Genomic DNA, 26119 nt, shown 5'->3' on the forward strand with positions numbered 1-26119 from the left:
TTAAATAGCACCTGTGCCCTTTTCAGGTTAGTAAAATCTATTTGGGGTTGGGATGACAAGTTTCCTGCAGAAAGCCCCCTTTCCTAGCCAGAGGAGTGCACTCCCATCAAGCTCTTCCCAGGTAATTCTCTCCAAATCCCCAATCTGCCACATTTTGAATTGTTGATGCCACAGAATTCAGAAAAACAAAACAAACCCATCCAGTTATTAACGGACAAGTAAGATCAACATTTCAAGCAGAGAAAAAGTGTTGATTTATCAAACCTTAAATCACAAACTGTACACTACAGTCATTTTCAAACACAACATCAAAAACTGAAAACACTCCCCACTGTAACAATGAGAACAGAAGTAGTTATTCAACTGTTTTCTCTCCCTGGAAGCTCTTTTACGTAATTCAACACAAAATCTCTGATTTTTTTATGTTGCTCTCATGATCCACTATCTATTAAATACCTGAGACATACATGCATCTGCTTGTATGAATATTCCATGCACCAACACATGGCTATTCAAAAGGAATGTTTCATGACTGCATGGTTAAACTGGTATGAACATGAGGGCTTGCAACAAAAAATAGTGTGCAATCATCAATAAGCAGAAATTTTGCACAGGGTGAACAGCACAGCTGGAGGATGGGAGTGAGAAGCATAGAAGGAAGCTGAGAGTATTAAGACTCCTCACAAGAGTCTTATCAACTGCATGTGACAGAAGAGGAAGAGATTTGGGTACTGTAGTCAGTGACAGGATGAATACAAGACAAATGGAAAATTCACTGTAAGACATACAAAGCGTGGCATTTCCCTAAATGTAAGGAAGAACGCTGAAAGGTAAAATGAAGGCCGGCACAAGACTCTGGTCAGCAACAACCTACAGCCTCATGTGTAACACAGTGGCAAACAATTTAGAAACAAATCTGAACAGAATAAAAATAGGAGGTTGCCAGCAGTCAGAGAAGCAGAACTCATGAATAGTCTCCCCTAGAGGTGCTGGAGGAGGGGAGAATTCATTCCAAGATGAAGCCTGAGCAGCCTACACTACAAAGAAGGTGACGGAGCAGCTGGGCAGCAAAAGCATGGCACAAGGGGACACGGGACACCTGCCCCAGCCCCTGGCTCAGGGCTCCAAGGGAGATTGCAGTCCTTTGTGAGAGCCTTTGTTGATCCTGACAAAAATGCATTCAAGTGTATTCCTACACATCCATTTTAGGCTGTTATTCCATTACTGTGGCTGACAAGCGACACAGGTAGCACACACTCCTTTTCACATTTCAATGATTGTAATAAATCTGCATTCTCAGGGGGTTTGTTACTGAAGACTTGGGCTGAGAACTCAAAGTCATATTTACAGCAAGGTCTAATATTGATGAATTTGACACCTTCCTGGTACTCAACTTCAAGCCACAACAGCAAGTCATTACTATTGCACCCGGGTGATTTCAGGATATGAATTACCTTTTCATCATGAAATGAAAACCACTCTCTGATGACAAACCTTTTAATTTACTTTTCCACAAGGATTTTAAAGAGAATAATTAATAAAACCAGGGTCTGACCCTAGTCTTTCGATCTCTGCCAGTTTTTCTAAACTGGTTGCAAATGGGCTTTTTGGCTTAAGTGGTTTTTAATCCAAGCTTTGTATAACAATTTGACTAGGTTTCACAGCATCTTCTCCAACCCAAAGTTTTTAATGCAAATCCTCCTCAAAACTGATCATCCAAAGAACTTTATCAGTATCATTTGCTTTTGAAGATCACATACAACCCATGGAACCATCAATCCTGCAAATAAAGGGTCTCAGCTGATAGAATATAATGCAGAGCCAGGTCTAAAACCTCAAGATACACAGTGTAAATGGACAAAAGGCATCGTGTTGTGTAAGGAAGCCATCTCCTCTTATCTAACATTCGATTAAATGCTGACCTTTAGACTGTCCTTGTATGTTGTAATGCTTTATCTTATTTTGGTTTCAATAGCCCCATCAGTCATTCTATCTCACTGATCAATACTAAAATGCAGAGCAGACTAACACCTGAACAGGAGCTATGCTGATGAGTGATGTCTTTATTTTACTACTGCAGATGCAGTTCTTTGTGCTATGTAAATCCCACAGCAGCAACAGAAATGCTTCCAGGCACTCCAGGAGGATCAGAGTTTGTCTATTACGTCCTTCAGTGAGCACACAGTGCGTTTACAGAGATATCTATTCTACTGTGGACATTTACCTAACGCCCGTATTTTGAACATTTCATCGTGTCAGGCCACATGTCACTCAGTGTAACAAACCATGGTACATGTGTCACAAATGCAAAAATAGCATGCTCTGCAAATATACAGCTACTGAGTGATATTTTCGTATATTAGTCACAACAGCACCATTATCCCACACTTAATTCTGCCAGCTGACAGACTGCCAGAGCAAGAGTTTTGATACACTACAAAGAGAATAAGAAACTAAAAGCATTATTTTTTCTGACTAGTTAGTAAGAGCCTCATGTAATTGTTGCTATCTAGTCACTAAAAGTACTTTTCTTGCTTTTGCTAAAAGCAATTGAGAGAACAATAAATCCCACATTATAAAAGTCAAATTAAAATACTATGTTTCTTAATCTGTCAATATTGAGACATCTCAGTGCTATGGTAAATATCATCCCCTCTGTTAAAAATGATCACATCTATTCTTGAAATCTATTCTTGGCAATTCCCTTAAAATGACATCTTTTGCATACCACATTATTTGGGATATTGTTAACAAAAAAACAAACAAATTACTAATTAAGCCAGAGATCAGAACTCTGTCTTTGACAGCAGTACTGTCACCAAGCACTGGCAAGGAATTTGTCATTAAGCAACAGTAAAATCATTATCCTGCCACAGCCTGTACACATTTTCACTTTCAAATGTAGGTAATAAACATTTCTTGTTACTAACAGAGAAAATTTTGCAAAATACTTTTTTATATATTGAAGTCGTAATTCCAATTAAGATCTGTGAGAATATAAACTTTGGTGAAGAACAAAGAATTTAATTATGAGATTAAGTGATGACCTTTGACATTGAAAGATGTCAAATTATTTTCAATAATAAAAGATTATTATCGCCTGACTCCTTTAACAATTCCAGTGCTTCCAGGTCTCACTGAGCATACATTAGGATAACAGTCTTCTCAATAAGCAGCCAGGAGGTAGGGAAGATCTGAGCTGAGGAGTGTAATTGAAAAGTTTCAAGTGAAATTTCTGAGTACTGCCCTCTGAAAATCCTTTTAAAGAAAAACTGGGAAGTTGGCACAGCAAAGTAAATTGGCACATAGAGTTTTAGCACCTATTTTCTATCCTAAGCTACACTTCTTATGATGGAAACATGCATTTCAGCCGTTTTCATTGCCTCCTCTTTCCTTTCCCTGACAGTACTTTGTATGCATGCCACTCTCAACTAATGCCTACAGCAATTCAAAGAGAAATTTACTCCTGGAAATACTGACCTAGTTATGCTGCACAAAAGCTGTGAACACGTATTTAACTCTAAAGAGTTGGGGAAAACTTGACAGCTGCCTGAAAATCCCAACTAGTAATGGTATTGTAGCCATAAGGGTGAAAAGACACAAGCAGGGCAAGATTTATAAACAAGGTAAGAGTTTTGTAAGTCCTGTAGAATGACCAGAAAAGAAGCCAAGATTTCAGGGGCACAAATTCTTCATGAGGGACCTGAGGACTCCCTTAGGAACCTGGAAGGTTCTTTACTTTTTCCCAGTTATTTTATTTCAAGAAAGCACTTTTTTGGGTATAACTTTTTTAAAAGAATTTCAAGTCCCTAAGAACGATATATGATCGAACATAGGTATTGCAATCACACTTCTTGTAATCCAAGTCCCTGCCTTCACTCCATGAGAACCATGACAACTGATACACAGTTCCATGCAAAGCATAGCCTTTGCTTATGTGTATTAAGTAGGAAATATCACCATCTGGCCTAGAAGCTTCCATTTTAAACTCAGAAAACTAATAATTAACAAGACTAGAACAGCAGGTTTTAATACAAGTGATTTGTTCTTCAGCTATCTAAGATGTATTCCCTGCTTCCTCTGCTGGGTTGACATACATTTGCTCCATCTAGTGGGAAGCTAATTAAGACATTTCAGTTATAAGGTAAGTACTTCTTAAGTTGTTCAAAAATGGATAGTGGAAAATCAATTAAGCCATTGCTCTTTTGCTAGTAATCTTCATAAAGAAAATTATATATGGCCTTATATATAAGCAGTTTATAGCTGTGTTTGAAATACAAGACTTTATTTCTAAACATCACCACAACATCTGAAAATGAGAATAAATTAGAACTTGTTTTCTTTATCTTATCTGTATTAAAAGTAAACTAAAACATCTTGCCTATCAGCCAGCCTAACTCCCAAGGCAACCAGAGAGTTACTTTCCATTTTGCCTCTGCGAAAATTCCAAATGGTCCCATTTTTAATGAAGCACAGAAGAACAAAATGGCCAAGTCCAGGTCGCTCACCCTCCTATCAGTCCCTGGGAGCGTCATGAACTGACTCCTCTGATTCCAGGCACACGGAGGACACTGGGTTGACTATGAACAGTTATCATGGATCTCTCAAGGTTAAAGCATGCCTAGTGACTGCTTTCTCCCACATTTCTGGGTGAGGGCAGAACAGTGCCTATCACCTACAAGGGCTCTTCACACCATCTCCCAGATCCTGTACCCAAGCTGGGACATTAGACTTGGGATGCAAAAGGGTCAGATGTCAGGCTCAGAGGGCAGTGCTTCCCGGGCTGTCCCTGAGCTGGGAACAAGAAGAGCACCACAGGTGTCTGTCTGAAGGCCAGTCCTGTTGGCCATCCCTGCCAAGGGGCTGTGGGAGCTCACCCAGTGCTCACTCAGCAGGTTTGCACATGACACCAGATGGAGGAACTGCAAGCAGGCTCAGGGGCAGGGCTGTCATCCAGATCCATTGATGCGCTCTGGAGGAAAGGGCTGACAGCAATCTTCTAAAACTGACCAGGGCAAAATGCAAATACTGGCACCTAGGAAGGCAGAAGCTACAAACAAAACAAGCTGGGGCTGCCTGACTTCGGAGCAGACCAGCTGAAAAGGACGTTGGGCTCTTGGCACACAGAGTGCTGGGCAGCAGCCAACAGTGTGCCTTGGCAGCAATGCACACACGACACCCTGGGATGGAGCGAGGTGTGGCAAGATAAATCCACTTCTGAGAACCAGTGTTGAAATCATACTTTAAAACCACAGGATAGAGCCTGCCTTCCTGCAGAATCTCCCTTTCCTCTCTAGAAGTCTCTATTTTTTGTGGAGGAGAGTATATCCCAAAGCCAAAACAAAGCCACTGTTTCAACGCAGATGAAATGCAGAAAAAAATCTGGTTTTGGAATACATCAATATATTAAAGGTAAAAAAAGGAACAGTGAATATCTCAGTTTAACTGTGAATATGTCAGTGCTCAGAAAGGACAAATAAGAGACAAAAAGACACAATTCAGCATTCCACAAGAAATGTAGGTTTATCAGATGAATAAAGTCTGAGCAATGGTAGCCCCCTCAGCAAAGGTTTCTTTCTAACATGCCAAATCCATCTGTTTCCATTACATGAATTATACTAAACAATCACACTAAAAAAATTCCCTTGGATAGATTAATATATCCCTTAGTAAAAGGTTACTAATGGTAAGTGAATTTCTCAAACTGGAGTAGATGAAATTATTAACTACAACCTCAAGATCTGCTAAAGCTTCTTCAGTCTCAAGTGACCCTCTCTACAATCTGACCTGCAAGTAAACCAGATCATCCTTAAAAAAGAGGGTAATAAGCCTGTCCATCAAAACCTCATGCCTCACTGGAAAATGCACTCTGTAATGCACAGACTGCTTCTCAAAGTACAGGTACCACTGCTGCCATCCTCCCCACACATTCCCACCCACGACTTAACAATGCTGAAGTGCAAATTTCTCTTTGGCAGCTATTCCTCCCAGACACTCAGACAATGGACATAAAACCACCCTAGCCATGAATCCTGTATCCATTACTTTCATTCTTGCTTTTAATTATCAAGAGGCTTCAGATGCCCAGAACATGCATCCACCCACCCTCAGTCATTCAGAAACCAATGATGTTCAAGTGAATGATCAGTGCCAGCTGACAGGGAGCTAAGGAACCCATTAAGGCGATGACTGTGCAAAACAGTCTTTATGTCACAAATCACTAATTTCATTCTGCTTTGGGAGGCTGAGAGCCTTCACTGCCAAGCAGGCTCTCCAAGAAAAGTGAAATTAAACATGCACACACCCTCAACTGCCCCTCAAAGAACACTAGTTCAGGTCTAGCTTCCTGAACAAATTATTTGTTACAGTATTTTCTTAGAGTTTTTGTAGATGCTAAAATCCCTGTTTGTAAGTGAAATGAATTCTTCCATCTGGGAAGGTTTCGTGACCAAGTTCTGTGAAAGGTAGTACAGAATATGCCCCTCTCAGACATCAAATAAGAAAGTTATTCAGATCAGTACTTTGCCTTTGCACATTTTTTCACAGATGCAGCTTTGACAGCCTCTGCTGCCCAGTGAAATGGAAGAGACTCAACTCTGTCATCTGCTAACTGACTGGCAGAGGTAAATCTGGCACAAAGAGAGACAAAATCTGTAATACCTATGAAAAATGAACAAAATCTTATGTATGAAATTTGGTTTTCCTCATGTCCAAACTGAATCTTCCCCACATAGTCAGAGTTGATTCTCTTTGAATCTGTGATAAATATGTAACACAGATTTTCTCCAGTCTTGTGCAACAACACTACATCAATGAAAACAGCCATGCCATCCTTCCCTTCTCTCTCCTTTGGTTCTCTGTTCCCTGGGCTAATTAGGACTAACACATTTGGTGTTTTTCTCATAGGTCACATTTTTTAATGCTCTGGTTATTGCAGCTGCAATATATCAGAGTGCACTTGCTTCAACAACTAGGGAATTCTGGAGGTTCTCCCTGCTCATTTTGGGACATAAAAACCCACTTCTCTTATTTTTAACTAAGGTACCTACGAAGCTGAGTAACAGCAACCAAGTGTAACTCAGTAAAATCTTGTTTGGTTGCACGGGCTGAAATTGGTATTTCAGAGATCTCCAGAAATATCTGACTTGAACAGTAAGTGAACAGCGAGAACTAATGAACCAAAACACAAATTAATCATAAGCAGCCTAAATTTAATCAGTAACTGGCACTGATAGAAATATTTTTATCCCATGGCAATAGATTTTAAGAAGTCTTTCTTACTACATCAGAACAGAATACAGAGACTTTTTTTTTTAATGCAAAGAGAAAAACACACACTATAAATACTTGCTAGAAAAGCACTGAGAATTACAGGGGAGCACAAGCTGAAGAGGACACAGCAGCATCACATTCCTGAAAATAAAGGCAACCAGACTGTTGCAAGTATCTGCAGGCACAAAGACAGCAAGCTGTACAAAACAAGCCTTCCTTCAACTGAGAGCTGAACCTCCACTCCAAGTACTGTACTGAGTGCCAGGCACTGCACTTCCCAAAGGAAGGACACCAGCTGGAGAACAGGGTCCCAACAAACATCAGCACGGTATGAAAAACAAAAACCCAAACTTTAAATATACAAGAAACAGGGAGATCATCCATCCCTGATGGACATGAAGTGCTTCAAGATGCCTTAAGAAGATGTGTGGAGAGGATTTTAGGAAGAACTTTCTAAAGGGAATAGAATGGGATTGACAGCTTGAAGGCACTATGCAATTTCCAACTGTTTTCAGACAAATGAACATTGGGCATCATTTGAAATTAATCCTGATCTGCACAGGCGTCAGTACTAATAGAGTCAGTTTGGTATCTTTAGAGTTCATATTTGATTGCTGTATTTATCTTAGGTCAGATAAAAATCAGAATTTATGTATTAGTTACCCTTTTTCCAAAGAGACTGGCACCCTGTGGAGATGCCAGTTTTCAGGCTTTACAGAAGATAATTCTTACACTATCTTAGTACGAAACATGAGAGAAAATCTGCATATAAACAAAACAAGGCACTGTAAAGTATGAGGGGAGAAAATAGAAAAAAATTTTAAAAGGAGGGGAAGGAAAAGGAATCAAGAGAATACAAAGAAACACCACTGTGTGAGGGAGCACAATGCATAGCTATGCCTGTGATGCAGCACCACAATTCCTCAAAGAACACTACACTACATCATTGTGGTAAGCTATTCATGTGGGTTGCTGAATGGTCCCTGATAGGAATTTCAACTGTTCCTCTCACCTGCTCTCTGTGGAGGATTGCATTTTTTGGCAATTAATACTGCTCAACCTTTTTTTTCTTCCCCAGGCAGTAGATAAATCTGAGAGCTCATCAACATACCCAAGAATAAACAAAAAGGAGCAGAGATGTGTCCCAGCCTAAACCCAAGCTCTGCCAGGTAGAAGCTGCCTGCCAAAGCCCTGAGCTATCTGGCATCACCACAGGCTGAGCAACACCGAGCCATTCCAGCTCTAAAGAGCCACGCTGCAGGTAATACTTGCTACTGAGCTTTCTAGAGGAGAAATATCACGAGAAAAAGAAGCTTTTTACTGATGAACTAAACACAGCCTAAAATTTCATCTCGGTTTTACTCTACCAGGTGAGAAACGTGAGCATTTTACAGCGAGAAAATAGTCCTGTGAGTTATAAATTCAGCATGTTCTAAAAATGCATGGTCAATTTAATATGCCATTTAATGACCCAAACATGGAAACAAAACCAACAAAGCAGCAGCAACACTATCAGGATAGGATGATCTTTTCATTCAGGAAAGAAAATAACTCCCCTTCTGCAGTTAAAAGAGAACCAGTGAGAGTTGCTGCTTTCTGACATGTGAGTTTCCTGTAAACTGCACAAGCAAACCAAGCAGCCCAGTCTGAGATGAAGGAAGCTGGAAGATGCAAGGTTTAAGGTTGTATTAATGGAGAGGAATCACCAAGTGCAAAGAAAAGCCTAAGTGTAGGCAGACACAATTTTAGGCTTCATGTCTCCTGGGGCCTGGCTCCATTTCAGGAATAAGCGATTAACTGCAAACCCCAACACTAGTGAATTCATTCACAATTTCCACTGATGTTGCTGTGCTTAAAATCTGGGTAAGTTCTGCTTCTGGTTTCACTTACCAAAGTGACAAGCAAATGTCGTATTTGTTGCCCACTGAGCAGCCAGACTGAGCTCCACACTGCCAGGGGTCCAGGGCACTGCAGTACCCTTGCATCACTTCAAGCACATAACCAGGTGCTACCATGCCTTTACCTTGGTTTGCTGTGTTTAGCATTCCCTCACTGAAACAGCAAACAATTATTCATGCCTGTTCTTTATTTGCTGAATGTTAATTAAGTCTCGTGTTCGTTTCTTTACGCATTTGGGATCCAGCTTTCCCAAACCCACAGGCACTTCAGAGTGCATCTGACACAACCTTCCTGTGGGGCCAGCCAAGCTCCCAGCCATGGCGTGCCATGCTGGGGTGGGATGCCAGACTGGTTTCTCACTAGGGCAGAAGGGTTGGATTCCCATTCTGAGAACACATCGGCAACAAACACGCAGCTGACATCTGCTTATCTGATTTCCTCCATGCACAAGCCACACACTGATCATAAAGAAGGCAAAAGGCAGGCAGAGGTGCCATTAATACAATACACATAGGTGGAAGAACAATGGATGTCAGCCCCCAGCTTGCTCTGACACTAACCAGTGTGGCCAAACCCATGCCTGGCACTGCAGGACTCCAGTCAGCCAGTGAGCTTCAGTGTCTGTGCAATAATGAGGACATTCCCCCTGGTGCTGGCCATGACCCCAAAGGAAACCCATACACTGCCATAAGGGATGAGATGGCCAGGATGGCACCAGCAGCTGCTCTGGGTGCAGGGGCTGGCTAAGGCAGGTGTTGGGTGACAAAGCTGTTCTCAGGCACACGCAGCTGTACCTGTGTGCATCCCCAGCCTGCCACAGCCTCACCCCACATACTGTCCAGCAGCTCTTCACTCCTCACATGGCTATGCTCTGCTGTATCCTAACACGGAAGTTGTGGCTCCTTCTGTGGCTGAATTTAACACTATCACAGATTCCAGCGGCTAATCACACTGGCCCATATGATCATTTCTCATGTGCTATTTCATGCTAGACCATGTTCAGGAAAAAGGAAAGTTTCTACATTCCAAAGGAATTCTGTCCAACTTGCTAAATAATCAGATTTTCTTCTATTTTCTATAATCATTTTATGTAAACTGCTTCACGAAGACCAGGATCACAAGGCACTTGGAGTAGCAAACTGATTTTACATTAATATTATTGCTCCAATTTCCTAATAATTGAAGTACCTGGTATAGCAATTACCTTTAAGGCCCTGTTGCTGTTCACTAGGCTACACTGAAGGAATGGTGCAGTAAAACAGCAATTTCAACCCAATCCATGTGCTAGAGGAAGCGCTACACTTGCCTGCTGCAACACACTTCCCCTTCAGTACTCAAATACACTGATTTTGTTGGTAATGCAATGAAGAGATTCCTTTGTCTCTATTTTAAGAGCAGGCTGTAAGTCCCAACGTTTCTCAGGTAATTAGGTAGCATCAGTTTTGTCAACCTCTACACAATCTTTTCAGGTAAACAGGACTCACAAATACCATCTTCCATTTGTCAGGTTCAGTGGAGGTTTTTTAATTTTATTTCTCCAAAGAATTTTTTTTCGAAGTTTCTTTTTTCCTGAGTCAGTTTCCCTGTTACCACTATGTCTCCTTATGTGGTAAAGTCCACCTCCCCTCACCACCTGCACTCCAACCCTGAGTACACTTTTGAGGAAACAACCTGGTGTGATTCAAGTTGGCAAGCAATGTTAATTTTAAAAAAAATCCAAACCAAGAAGAAGGAAGCTATCATTAAAAACAGAATCTGAACTCAAATATACCCATGGAATACAAAGGCATTATAAAAAGAGAAAGCAGAAGTAGCAATTAATCCCAACGCTTTTTCACTTTATCAGCCAGGACACGCATGACAAGAGGACCAGCTCTGACACTGTTCCACCAACATCAAAGCACAGAATGACACAGACCCCAGCACTGCCACTCTACTCTTGTGCCAGCAGAATGGAGATCACAAGTTAACCCATGTAATTACTATTAGCCTTTGAAATCCAGTGACATTCTGAACACATTTGGGATGTACCTCATCGCTTTTCTGCACCATGCTAAAAACATCCATCCTATCAGATGAATGAATCCACAGTGAAAATGACAACTGAGAAATTTCAACTAAGCCACACACCTTACAGATCACTATACTCAGTAAAGTGATCTACTGCCAGATCCACCCTGAGCACTGAAGATCTCTGAGGCAGAACAGGCACTGGCAGGGCTGGTTGCAGGATCAGAACTAGAGCTTGAGTTCTTAACACTGCTGAGAGCCTGCAGTCTCCATTCCCAGGCTTGCATTTCTCATGCTCCAGTGAGCCATGTGGCAGGATGCATATTGTAACAGAGTATCTATGATTCGTAACACTTTTGCAGTGCTTCCCAGTTTAGTTTCCAGTAATTCAGTCCTTCCCTTTTAACAGAATAATATTCATTCAATTTCTCTGGGAATGTAATTTATATTAGACAGTAAGCACCAAATGGCAAGGAAGGAATACACATCACTTTTTCTTGCTGTAAGGAAAAAAAAAAAACCAACCTTCAGCAAAGATTTTAATGTTCCAGAAAAAATACTGTTACGTGCTTAAGTTTCCAATGAGCCACTACACCAGAGCTATCAAATAATTCTGGATGGTTCTGTCTTCTTGAAAGAGGGGTGTAATTTGGTAAACAATTAAAAGCATAATCATATGTGACACTTGCAATGTAATTTATTCCCTAGGCTAGCAAGAATTGACATTTAAAGTAGTATGTAAGTCAAAACTGTTTGTGCCATGCATTTCTGCACAAAGCACACTGATTCCTGCATGGGACCCAGTAACCCCAGCACTAGGAGATTTCCAAGGAAAGCCATGTAGTAATTTGCTGCTGAGAAGCTCTTAATTCACAGCCTTGCCTGATGCCTAAGGCTGGGTAGTTTGGGCAGATTTGCCAGGAGGGGTAACTTCACACGGGTCTTGCAATGGATACAGTATGCAGCTGACACCCCCACCACTGGCTCTGTATCAACATTTCTGAAATCATTTATCATTTCTGTCTGTAGGTACCCCAGAAAGTTTTCCTTTTTTCCCCTCTTTTTTTAAGCAGAACACAACACAACATCTTTTCCATTAGCTGACACTACAAACTGGAAACCTATGTCAGACTAAAGAATACTCCATTGTTAACTAGAAAAGGTGGGTTGTACATTCCTGTGCTGAATGTAAACAATGAGACAAACACAGCAAACAATAGTGAAAGTATCATAGACTAGTAGCATGCAGTGTAGCAAGCAGCTTCCTTTTAAAAAGAAGATTTAGCACACACTACTGCTTTGTTTGACCCATCAATTCTCCATTACTGTTTGAACTCTAATACATAAAATTAAAAAACAAACAGTGAAGCCAGACTTGGCTTGACAGGGCTCTGGAAAACACTCTGCTTTCAACAGCAGGCTGGACCAGCTGATCTCCCAATGTCCTTTCCTTCTGTGCACACTTGTCTCCTCCTTCCCCTCACTGACAAGAGTGTGAGACAAGTGAAATGTGTGATAGTGAGAAGTAAGATGGGGTTCAAAAGATATTGCAGTATTTCTACTTTAGAAAGAAGGCTCCATTAACTGTAGTATTTTGATAAAAATGAAAAACAACTGAGTAGTACTAAAAGAATTTAAAGCAATGGGGAAAAAACTAATACTTGTTAACATACAGAAACCACAGGTTTTAACACAGCACTGTCAAAATATCCATTCCCATTTAGTCGCCTGCAGAGTCACCAGGATGGTGCAGGTGAGGTGCTGCTCTGGAGAGGAAAAGTATCTTCCCCATCAAACCTGTACCCAAGACCCAGCCTGGCAACATCAAGTGCTTTCTTACTAGCTTATTATGACTGCAATTAGAGAGTCTGCTCCTCCAGCACATACATAAAACAACACAGGAGTTCTACATATTGTTCCCCAGAAGCAGGGCAACTGCTTTTGACAGTCCTTTACTACTGGATGATTTCTCTGTGCAGAAATAATGGAGCACACAGACCTGAAAAGACCATTTTTACAATTGCACATAGAAGAATAAAAGGAGCATTTATTTTTCTGTTCACTGTTCATTTTGTATGTAAAACAGAACTCAGAGTCTAAAATCAGAAAACTCCCAGTAGAACCTTAGCAAATGCCTGGAGCATGGGAACAGGGGCACTAGTCAGAAGGATGTACAATGAACCAAGAAGTTAAACCTGTTAAGCTTGAAGTGCAGAAATGTAGAGGCACAAAAGCAGGTAATTTTTCTTGTCTATAGTTACTAAACAAACAAACAAAAAATCCACCATTTCTCAAATACCCTACGGATGGACTCTAATCCAATGGTTTAAGCAGAGGGGAGCTGAAGACGTGGGAGGAGGGGAGCCACCCCTCCCTGAGTGAAATAATATTTTATCTGTGCTCTGGCTTCTACTCCCATGTCTGAGATGGGAAGGGTGAGCATGTGCTTTTTCCTTTTCTGCCTCCCTCCCCTCTCCTGAGATGTGAACACACCATTTGTTTTTAAAATCAATAAATTATCTGTATTCCTACTAACAAAGTTTTAGGGGGCTTTTTTGTGGAAACACCTTTTGCTCTTAAGAACAGGTGCTTGTTACAGAAATTGAGAAAATACCCAACTAAAGCTGTTTCTTAGGATAACATCCTGCCCACAAATGGATGCCACTTTCAGGGAAAACAAGAGGTGGGTTTTATTTACAGATAGACTACCGAGCAGTTTTTTGCTCTATAAAGTCAGCAACACCGTCACACTGAGAACCAGAAGTCATCTGATTTGTTGAAGATATTAAAGGCCCTAAATTGAAACTTTGAGACCTCTGAGAGTTTGTTACATGGTAAATAAACATGAAATAGAAGCACATTGGTATGTATAGCTGTTTGCCAGAAAAGAGGGGTTGGCTTTATTTATTTGGGAAGACAAACTCCCCTGGTACTAAATGGAGATTAGCATTTTAAAAAATGTCAGCATGTTAAACTGAAATGTATGCTGACTGTGTCCCAAAACTGTTCATACAGAGCATTTTAATGTGACATCTGCAAGGTAGAGTCATAATAATAATGCCTGAGTCTATGATGCTAATACTGATGTAAATTATAACAAGTATTTTTACATTATGAGATGGCTTCCCAGGTATACTGTAAAGAACATAGACATATTTAGGAAATATCTATGTAGGTGAATTAAGATATGAAATGTAATCTGTGTGAAATAGTACTTTAAGTTTTCCCATAATGGTATTTCAAGCTTGGTGATCCTGACTCGAGATGTTAAAAGCCAAGGAATATGGCAGGGACAAATAGCTGTCACAAGCTTTTACTTGCAAGTGTGCACAGCTGATCATGGCACTAAACAGTTTTAACTCACCTCTTATTTGGGTTCTGCAGCACAAACACAACATTCCCCACTAACACCTTTTATGTGACTCAGGGTAAAAACCTGAAAAAGGAACAGGTATCCCACTATCCTTAACAGACAACAGGTATTTCTTGTACACTCTTTTTAAAAGACAACATGTGAATATATTCTTTAGCAGTCACACTGCATCCAGACGTATCAATCTCTGGATGACAGGACTGAAGCTGACAGTCCTAAGGAAGGAAAGGTCAGCTCTGACCTACTTAGGGCAGAAACATCCAGAAAGTGCTGAGAGGTGCAGGACCAAGTGGCTAACTACTGCTGCAAAGGTTCTGCCTCTTGTGCAGTTGGCATAGAATAGAAAAAAACGAAGAAAAAGATTTTTATCAAACTTCTCAACATGTGCTGGTGATGGATTAGCATCACTCCTAAATTTCAGACCAACAACAATGAAGTTTAACAAGGGTATACGATTTGCTCCTTCTCTGTTTCTTCCATGAGGTCTCAAGGCCCTCTTGGAAAAGCAAACAATAAGACTACAGTAAATGTCTGTGTTTCTCCCATGCTCCCCTGCTTTGTTTTCTCTAGCTTTTAAACAATTCATGCCTGCTATTGCCTGCACCTAACAGGATCTAACTCACTTGGACTACAGAGGTAAAAATAAGCAGAAAACCCTGCATTGTGTAGGATAATTCAGTCAGTAAGAACTGAGGTGAAATTTAGAACTAGACACTCGTTAACTGGCTGAAAGGTTTTCACCACTTGCAACTCTCCTAAAAGTTGCTCTAAAAATTCCTGTAACTCTGCTGGGTGTAAGAGAATGAAATCTGCTGTGATGTCTCTTACTGAGAGAAATCAAGTATACTGAAGAACTCACAAGCTCTGTTAAGGATGAATTCTTACTCTTCTTTAAAACACAATGAAAAACCATGCCAAATTTCCAACCAGCAAAAGATGCAAAAAAGGAAACCCATCCCAATGGTATTCTAAGAAAGCCAAAATATATGAAAAAGTATTTATGCTTTAGACACCTGAATGTGCACCTAAATAAGTTTGATTTTTTGAAGGAAATTAAAACACACAGTAAAAGACTGCTACCTAAAGAAAATGGAATATTAGGAATTGATTTGAGATGCAGTGACAATGTAGTTGAAATAAAAGTATCTAGGTAAGACAGAAAAGAAAAATGAAGGCTTTGCTTCAGTTTTTGTGGGGGGGTTGGGAGATGGATATCCTGTACATCATGGTGCAGGGAAATCAAGGCACAACATGCAAAACAAACTCAAAAAGCCAAACACCACAAACTCTTGGAGGCAACCTACTGTCTCCACACCAAGAATCCTGAAAGAAATAGCGCATGGAATACACATTCTGTAGAAAGGATTTTCTGGAAATGCTTTAAAATGTTAAGAACAGCAATATCAATATACATTTTCCACCTCTCACAAAATTACAGAACACAGGTTCCTCATTCCCTGCTTCCACAAACATCAGAAGAGTAAAAGCATTTTGTATGGAGTATATGAACCTTTTGCCCTCTCCTTTGTCTCTGAAAACTTGTACAGCTCTTCACTTGTTTATCCTCCAATAAAAAAACAGAGAATTCTGTGAAAATTTTGACTTGGTGACTTTGTTTCCTTTGTTCTTGGTATAACTGTTAGGAAGGCTTTATTAGTGCTTCTGCTATCAGTAGTTATTATTCATTGCAAGTCCCTCCTTTCCACTGCGTTTAATACCCTAATGGGATATTGCTAGCTGTTACTTCAATCTAGCTATCTCATATTCTTCAACTAAATACACCTTCACACAGAAGCCTTTTTAAAAAAAGTTCTTGCATTAATCTTGGCATTATGCAGGATTTAACATGTATTGTCTTAAAAACCATCAACCCATTTCCTTTGACTTTTCTATATATTTCACATGGCAGAATTATCTTTAATTGTATTATCTCATCTATTTCTGTAACATCAATATCCTGATTAAAATGCTATGCAAATAATGTCCAAATGTTCCTGCAAGATCAAGCTCACAAGTTCTCTAAAATTAAAAAAAATTAGATACTTAGAGTCAAAAAATTACTGAGAAATGTGGATACACCCTGGATCAACTATCTGATTATCAGCAGCCACCACTGGATTAAGCAGTCCTTGAAAGTAAACAACGAAAAGCATCTTAAGGGGAGCACATCCTGATGTTCCAGAGGCATTTCAATGACAGCTCAACAGTACAACACACCTGCCACTATTTAGCTGCTCTCAAGTGTTACTCACATGACACCTGCAGGACTGGAGTGAATGTTTTATGTATCTTCGGTTAAGCTTGGACATAGAAATGCATAGCTGATAATTTGCATTAACAATAGTACTGGGCAGCATTTTACAGTTCAGAACTCTATTTTTAAAAACATTCTCTCTGTGTAATTACATGTTTGAAATGCTTCCTGATAAACTAATCCGGAGAACTTCTGCTTTTACTGCCATGTTGAAAAACTGCCCCCTGTGAATGAGTGGTCTTGTTCATTTACATTTCTCAATTATTTTTTGATCAACAATTTGTCACCCTGATTGAGCCTTGCAATCAGTCCCCTGGAATCAGAGAGGTGCTGTTCTCTGACACTATCAGCACGCTGGCCACAGAACATTTCATTTCCTCACCTTGGCTGCTGTGCTAACAGTGTGCATCTGAGCAACCACCAGATTTACTAAAGCTGCTTCCAGGAAACTGCCATTGTCTGGAATGTATCTAACTAGGAATGCAAATACCTCCTGACTCAGAAAATGGATGCCAGGGTTTCCTCAGCCCTCTCTGTGCAGGTAGTCAGTATCTCTACAGAATGCTGGAGTAGCTAACGTTTCACCAAAACACAAAAAAACCCCTCTTATGATTGTGTCTGAATAATGGTATTCATTAAGTAGAAAACTGCCCCTGTCCTCTCTAATGGTTTTGGGTTGGTTTTTTTTTTTTTTAATCTCCTGAGCTTTTGTCAGGACTTGCAAAGCACCAGTGGAAGATGGCACTGCTAGAAACCACTGTATTGCTACTGTCCATTGAGGTGTTGTGCAATGACTACTCACAATTTTATGGATGCACTGTGCACTTGCACAGTACATGTGCTGTACACTGGGCACTTCCTGGGCCTTGTGCCTATTACAGTCTCTTCACATCTAAGGATTTTCCCCTCATGCTTAGAAGGAAGTACATAATACCCTTCTCTGCCTGTCCACATGCATACACCCACCACAGAGGACTCTAAGAATACAGAGTTTCCTGCAGAGCTGTGTCTGACTCTTCAGAGAAACTGACTGAAGCTTTGTTACACTCCTCAGTGCATTTCCTGATTTCCCAAAACAGAAAAATTCCAGAAAGAAATGCTCAGTTATGACCATGGAATTCAAGCCTAAGAGGACTGGACATACAGAAGACATAGATCTCACTGAGAAACAGCAGCAACTCTAATCTTAAAAACCCCTAGAGCCCCTGAGTCACTAAGGGAGGCAGAGGAGCAACACAGGCATTAAATGAAGCTTTATCTAGAAAAAAAATGAGAGAGCCTAATGAAAAGTCTTAGCCTGTGTCACTGACACAGGAACTGATCAGCAGACCTAACAGAGGATCACCCGCAATTCTGGTTTGTTTTGTTTGGACCTACATCCAGTTCACAAACTCTTACTGCTATGGGCAAGATCATGGATATTTTAGGGTCTCTCTTCAGTACACAATTTTCTTATTGCTAACTGCCGTAAGGATGAGACATTTTAATAATTTTCCACATTTCAATTCCTACTTTAACTTACACACTACGATACGTTAAGACAATTTTCCATTTAAGAGTGGTTTGGGTTGGAAGTGATCTTTAAAGGCCACCCAGTCCAACCCCCCTGCAGTGAGCAGGGACATCTTCAGTCAGATCAGGTTGCTCAGAGCCCCCTGCAGCCTGGCCTTGAATGCTTCCAGGGATGGGGTCTCTACCACCTCTCTGGGCAACCTGTGCCAGTGTCTCACCACTCATGTTGTTATAAATTTCCTCCTATCTAGCTATAGCCTCTTTCAGTTTAAAACCATTACCCCTTGTCCTATTACAACAGGCCCTACTAGAAAAGTCTCTTCTCATCTTATTTATGAGCTCCCTGTAAGTACCAAAGGGCCACAGGAAGGCCTCCTGTGTTAGAGAGACTCCTGCAGCCTGCACAGCCCCAGCTCTCTCAGCCTTTCCTCACAGGAGAGCTGCTCCATGCCTCTGAGCATTTCTGTGGCCTCCCCTGGACCCACTCCAACAGCTCCATGGCCTTCCTGTGCTGGGGACCCCAGAGCTGGAGGCAACACTGCAGGTGGGGTGTCACCAAAGCAGAGCAGAGGGGCACATCCACCTCCCATGACCTGTTGGGTCAAGCTCAGCTGTAATGGGTTTGTATTTAAAAGACAAGGAATCTGTTTGTTATCATGTTCTCAACTGGAAAGTCAACGTAGAAGACAAACTTCCTCTGAAAAAAATCTATCTGTACGTTCAGTAACATTTAATTTTGTGTTAAAACAAAACTGATGAACATACAGATATTGCAGCTCAGTTGTTTACCATTTCAATGGGGATTTATGAAGATATTTGAGGGAAATTCTGTATCTGACAAAATTCTGGTCTGAATTTTAAAAATAAGCTGTTCTGAATTAGTTTTCTGAACTTCAGGAAAAACACAAGGGTAAGTGCAGTGATTGTAAGTGTGTAAGACTGAAAGAAATCAGGTTGTAAAGTCTTCTGGTGTGAGGCTGAAAGAATTTTATATGGCATTATCAGAATCACCTGAAAACACTTGCAATTCCTACGTTCCACAGGTGAAAGTTCAAGAACTACAAGAAGATTTGTGTTTGTAGCTGCAAGTTAATAATTTATGAAGTGAATAGAGATGTTTTCCAACCAAACATAACTATGTATTTTTAAAGGAGTAAAGATGTTTCTATGCAACATTCTGATGTGGTACTCAATGCATTTCTGCACGTCCTGAGTTGCAATCATGTGTGTTCCACTGTATTCCAAACGTCCCAGGTCAGTTCAACCTGGATAAGCTTGGGGGCATTTATCACACCCAGTGTTCTGAATGCTTCTGAAAATGCCCTGATGTCCTGACCCATCTCAGAAACAAGTATGAAAAGAATGAATTACAAGCTTACCCGAATCATCATGACTGAGCACCTGATGTTATGAATTGTATCATACACCTTCTTGGAAATGTCCACAAACTGGTTGTCATCAAACAGATGCACTGTGTTCTTGCTTAAGCTCTCCAGTGCAATATTTACTTGACTAATAAACTCTGGAATCACTATGAAAAAAAAAAACAAAAACAAAATTCACTTAGCATAAAAAGGATAGAGCATGTAATTTTTTTTTTTTTTGGCAAAAAACCTCACATTGATAAAAATTTTATTTTATAGAAAGCATTACAGTAATGACACAATTACTTTTAAGTGACAATACATTTGTAATTTTTATCACAGTGATAAAAATACCCATGGTGAGCACACAAGCTATAGGTAGTTATACAGTACTACAAAGAAGTTTTAAAAGTGGAGCTGGGGAAGCAGTTGTAAAAATTTGTTGGTGATTTCAACAGCAATTTCCCCCAAGAATCAGGATGAACAACCTGGCTCAAAGTTGGAACTACTGCTGAACAGTCTTCCACTATTTCAGAATCTGCATTCAGTCAGAGTAGAGACACAACTCTGGAAGATTGATGCTTATTCTTCAAGTGATGAAGTCCCACAATTGTAACCTGAACTTTCCAGGGCAGTTTATCATGACTGATTCAATCAAACAAATGGTACATTTTGAGTCAGTCTGACATTAACCTGTGCTTTACCCAGCATGGCCTGGGAATTTTCTTGTGATGCTGCAGGACCTTATACTGCACAGTGACCTGGCAGCACTGCATCTCCTTGACCCTTTACATCCATTGGAAGCAAAGGAAAGCCAGCACAGAACATGGAGAGAATGCAGATGGAAAATCCATCACACACAGAAGGACCTCAAACACACACAGACCAAACTCATTTGCAACAACTTAACTCCTGTCACTTGGAGTCTGAGGACACTGAAGAAACAGAAAAGCAAAAGGACAGAATTCAACCTGTGTAATATTCAATATGAAAACAAACCTTGTGGTACTAAAGCTCTTTCTCAGGCAATGTGTTGGTTTCAAATACAAATATTGTATGTGTTCCATCCTTCATTCCCCAATCCCATAATCTGCAATTCACAAATTCATACCACATGAAAGCAACACTACTAATACCTTAAGTGTGCCACATTTCAGGCAAATTTTGAAATACATAATACATTTGTATGCAGACAAAGCTTCAGCTGAAGACAACTAGATTTCTGCATTAGAAAACCTGGCATTTTGTGTTTTAAGTATTAGGAAAGATACCCCAATAATGCTTTAACCCCTACCTTTAATGGGGAAACCAACATAACCCTCAGAGACACTTAAATTTATTCTCACATTACACTAACTTTACTGTCTTTGAGCCAATATGCAGTTGCCACTGAATTTGAGAAACAGAGTATTTAAAATCAGTACTTCCCTTTTCAGATTATCACTTACACTATCTCACCTTCTGAAAAGCTCAGTGGAAAAATTTCTTAAAACACTACAGAAAAATACAAGGTATGTTTTTCATTTGCAGCCAAATAGAATAATTAAGGAGAACAAGTGCCTGTTTATTTAGTGCTTTTGGTTTGTTTTTTTTTTTGGGGGGGTAGGGGGGGAGGTGGAATTCAAAGAATCACCACTGAGAACTTTTTGCCACTTCAGAATAAACCATTTCAGAACTTTTTTCCTTTTTTTTCTTTCAGTTAAACAGAGACTTTTGCCCCTAGATTATCAAAATAATTCCAAGGGGAGCAATTTTAAGCAGTCACTTCACACATTTAAATAATAAAATTAAACACTCTAACCTTCATATCTTCATACCTTGTTGCAAAAATGCTGCAAAGGAGAATAGAAGTTTCCAGGAATTCAGGACTTCCACTGGTACAGTCAAAACCAGTGAGATGTTTGCCAAGCCTCCCACACCCTCCCTTCCCAGCCCAGGGGACACAGTCACCTGCAATACTGGCAAGCACTCCCTGATCAGCAGCAGCATCTTCCATGATTACCAATATCCTGCAGCCCCTGTTGCCCAGGACAGGCTGCTTCCTCTCCCCAGCTAGTCAGGCTTCACCTGCACTCCATCCACATCCCAATGCTTATTAACAGCCTTTTCCCAGCTCCTCCTGAAGCCAAGCTCCTGACCACGGAGTATCTGTTTGTCTGAATGAATTCATCACTCACGGAAAGTTTAACTCCCACATGTACCCTACAGATCATGCACTGCTGGTGGAGACAGCACCAACCACAGGCTGCACCTGGGTACACAAACACCACCTCAGCGCCTTCCTCTGGCAGCATGTGAGGTGGGTGCTTTTCATCAACAGCACTGTTACACAGACAATTAAAACACCAGACTGAACTGTCATTCTAAAATACGTACACACCAATCTGCTAATGAAGCATGAAAATACACTTGGGCTACCAAACAGCTCTTATTTCCTGGTCATTTCCCCAGTAAGTGACAGGATAACTCCCTCAAATCCAAGACTACTGGGATTTATTTTACTTTTGAGATCCCAACAATAACTTAAAAAAAAAGGAAAAAAACCACAAACATTTTGGTGCATATATCAGTTCTTACCCATGGATAACTGGCATGCAAAATACTTTATTTCACAGACATCAAATGGCCAGGCAGCCCTCTGAAATACTGCATTATGTGGACTTGAATTACATCTATAATGTGCATCTTCCCTGCACTCCTGTACCTTCCTGCCTTTATTTTTCTAGGCAGCCTAAATATCATGGAGAAGTGGATGCAAGTAAAAACAGGTGGAAATTATCTTTTCAGTCTTTGAAAAGCAAAACTAAACAAGTGAATTTAAAAATACCAAGTGGTAGACAAATGAGAACTACTATATTTTTGTGGAGATTATTTGGGGGCATTTTTTTGTTTATTTGTACATTTTATTTTTGTTCTGTTTTGTTTCCTCTGCAACAAAGATTAAGAGCAAATTTCAACATGAGTATTTATAACTCTGCTTTCCCTGAGGGGGAAGATGCAGAAAGGAGGATGTTTGGAAAATACCAATATGTTCATAATCATAATGTTCAAAGACCCTAAAGTAATTAAAGATTTCACACTACCAAAAGTACATTCTTGAAATTAACCTTATTCATTTTAAAATTCATCAAGTGTTCCCTAATTCCTCTGTTGTTTCAAATAATACTATTCATCTTTCCTTGTAGGCCATGTTTTCTTAGTCCTCTAATACTTATGCTTGATTTTGTCATCTTCAATCAAAAGCAACTAATCAACCCGGTCTGTTCATTAGTTCATGAGGCTGTTCATGTCAGGGCCCAGCTCTTCACACCGAAAATTAAACTTCACTAACCCCTTTATTCCAATTAGCAACTCTGTGCCTATTATTTTTAATAACAAAATGATCATGAAAACACTCTCAGCTTTGCAGAAGGCCACTGGCAATAGGTGAGAGCACGAGCCACTGTGCTTGTACCTTTTAATTAAGCTGTGTGAAGTGATTAACACCACTTCAGCAGCCATCAAAGCAGCTTGACATCTAAAAAGGAACAGTCTCCAAAGCTAAACTGTCCACACGTGTGCAACACTTGCCTGAACAATGTCTTAACAAAACAAACACACCTGAACAGACAGAAGCAGTCATGACGTCCTAGAACTGACCAGAAAAAAAAAATTACCTTTTTTTTTAAATTCTAAATATTTATTATTAGTTTTTCATGTGAGGAAAAAAGGGGACAAACTAGCAAACCAACAATTTCTCTGAAGAAAAAATTTGTGGTAAATAACCAAAGTTTCCCTCCAAGACATCTGCATGTACGAAACAGTGTGAACAACTTACCCAGTGGCAGCAGCAGGCTGGGAAAAGGCTGGAGAGCTCCCACTAGAACAAAGACTGAGGAACTACTCCTTCAAAGGCAGCTTTGAAATGCAAGTGAGAGCACAGGGAGGGACTGAAGCTCTCTGTGGCACAGCTTCAGAGGCAGCTACACACACTGCAACACTGCCACAGCTTTGGCTTAGCTCCAGCGGCCCTTCAACACAGGAGGGGACTCTGCTGGGCATGCAGCTATCTGGAGACATGTTCTGTGCCCAAACAAAAATCACCAAAAAAAGAGATCATTTGAAAAAAAAATCTGGTGCAAGTTGGAGTGAAAAAATGGTTTCCTTCTGAAGATAATAAACTCAGGGTAAGTTACCAGTCATAAATTAGGACTCTAAAGAGTAGGGAAAGAGCCCCATGAGAACTTCCAAAAACCCACCTGAAGACAAAAGTATAGTCAAGTACGGCTTACAGAGATAGTGAGTGAACTTCATATGAAACTAGCACGCCATCAAGAGCACCAAACACCAAACAGATGTGCAGGCAGGCAAGTTAAAAGGGGCAAGAGCAACCTAGACCTACACCAAAGAACAGGTGGTGGCAGCATGAGAAGAGAGCAGTGGCAAGTGGCGTGTACCTCAAGTATTTTTTAATCCCCCCATAACCTGATCACCTAGCATGGAAGTCAGTGAGATGGGCAGATTTAGGTTGCTTCCAGAGGATTAAGGCAGTTTTCCAGCTGCAAGAATTCAGTGGCAGCGCAGCATAAGCAAAGTATGGTTGTAAAAATTCAAAACACAGCCACCTCTTAAATGCAACGTAATACTAGAAAAAGTAACAAATCTAGTTAATAACCCCACAGCCTTCATTCAGTACTTCTTTAGTTTTGCTCTTCAAGATCAAGTAACAGTTTGCACTTCTTGTAATTAAAAAATAAGCATTTGTAAATTTCTCCTAGAGAGGTATCTGAATTTCAGATGGTAAGAACACTGCCCATTCCAATAAGCCAATTTTACTGCTAAGTATTATGCCTATTCTTACTGTCATTTCAATCCAGAATGTTATACAAAAAATTAAAAAATAAATCAAATAAACCCCATCTGAACTAAGGCAACTGTGCTGGTTAAGGCACGCCATGTGAAACACAAGGGACCTGCTGACAGCAGCCTGAGTCACAGCATCCAACATGCAATTCAGAATGGAACAAACTGTTTTAGTGACTGATGGGGACAGCTTCATCACAGGTGGTCCAAAACACATTGAAATAATACTGGAATTACTGCAATGAAGGAGTATTGTGCACTCACTGCAAAAGGTTGAGCTGAATAACACAAACAGGTTTTGAAACTCCAATCACTTGTGACTCTTACAAATCCACATAATCCAACCCTAATATGAAGATCAAGCTACTTGTGAAGCTGACTTCACTATGGTACAGACCCTTAATTCAAGCCTCTGTTTCTGTGATAAAATGTTAAACTGGTAACTTCTTATTATAGCACTGTATCCAACGACTTTCCAAGAGATATATTCACACACACACACACACACACATATATATATAAGAATATGAGAGAAGTAGAAGAACTTTGTGACTATATACATTTGATATACCTGTTATATTACCACTCATATTTAATCACCTTATTTGGTAACAAGCTTATATTCAGGAAAAGGGATTAACTACTTTTGGAATTTACGACACCTGAAACACTTAATACTCCTCTGGCAGTCTCAACCCTGGGCCAGTATATGAGAGGAGTGATCTCAGAATCCCCCATGCGCCCACTCCCCACCTTGATTATTAAGATCATAAAGACCTTTAAATTAACTTATGGAATTCAGTATTCTATGCTACAGTTTCTGCATAATGAAAGTGGAATACAACACGAAGTAGTCCAGGCAGAGGCGTGCTGCACGTAAAAAGTTTCCTAATAAAAGCAAGCCGTAATCAGTATCTGCTTCTGTAACTCAGACCTGTGCAAGCTGCCATTGTGCAGAGGCATTCTGCAACTTGCAAACTTGTCAGATTGCTGGCATAGCCTACAAGCACACAGCTGAGCATGTATACACACTAAATATGTAAGTATTTAGACTATTACCTAGCTATATACAAATAGACATAACATTTGTGTATATGCATACGGTTACAGACATTTTTATACATAAACTAAGATAAACTCATGACAGCAGTTTTCTGGTACTAGGTCTTTACACCTAATATGGCTACGATTTTTAGGAGTTAACTGTCCTGAACATGAGAAAATATTGATAGTGAGTGAGACCTAATTATTGGCAATGTGTGTTATTAATAAACGGCAACCTAATAAATTGCTGCTTTTAATTTTGAAACGGCCCTAATTTATTCCTCCCCTAAACACACCCATGACAGTGATTCAACTGCCTACACAAAGTTATTTCGCTTTGCACCAAGACAGTTTAGATGTACACCAAGTTCCTGTTCAGTGTGATGTATGGGTACAGGGGATTGCTTGAGACTTTGGAACCCCTGGACTTTTCCCTACACAATCACCCTCTCCCCACAGTCCTTGCACAGCCTGGCAAATGCATGGAACACTGCACCTGGGAATTAAAGCAGTGCCTGCAATGAAACATCACAGTTCAACACTTCAGCG

The 26119-nt window shown here is 40.2% G+C and overlaps 1 protein-coding gene across 8 annotated transcripts in view; it reads right to left on the bottom strand.

The window, feature by feature from the left end:
- CTNNA3 (catenin alpha 3) overlaps positions 1–26119 on the bottom strand; it is a 411474-nt gene that overhangs the window by 56838 nt on the left and 328517 nt on the right. For all 8 annotated transcript variants that reach the window (XM_085064278.1, XM_085064275.1, XM_085064277.1 and 5 more), the window contains one exon: positions 19700–19851. In XM_085064278.1, coding sequence (XP_084920404.1) covers positions 19700–19851 — 152 coding nt within the window. The remainder of the gene's footprint in view (positions 1–19699; positions 19852–26119) is intronic.

This window comes from Lichenostomus cassidix, chromosome 6 (assembly GCF_008360975.1).
Source record: "Lichenostomus cassidix isolate B80296 chromosome 6, HeHo_3.0, whole genome shotgun sequence".
Taxonomy (NCBI): Eukaryota; Metazoa; Chordata; class Aves; order Passeriformes; family Meliphagidae; genus Lichenostomus; species Lichenostomus cassidix.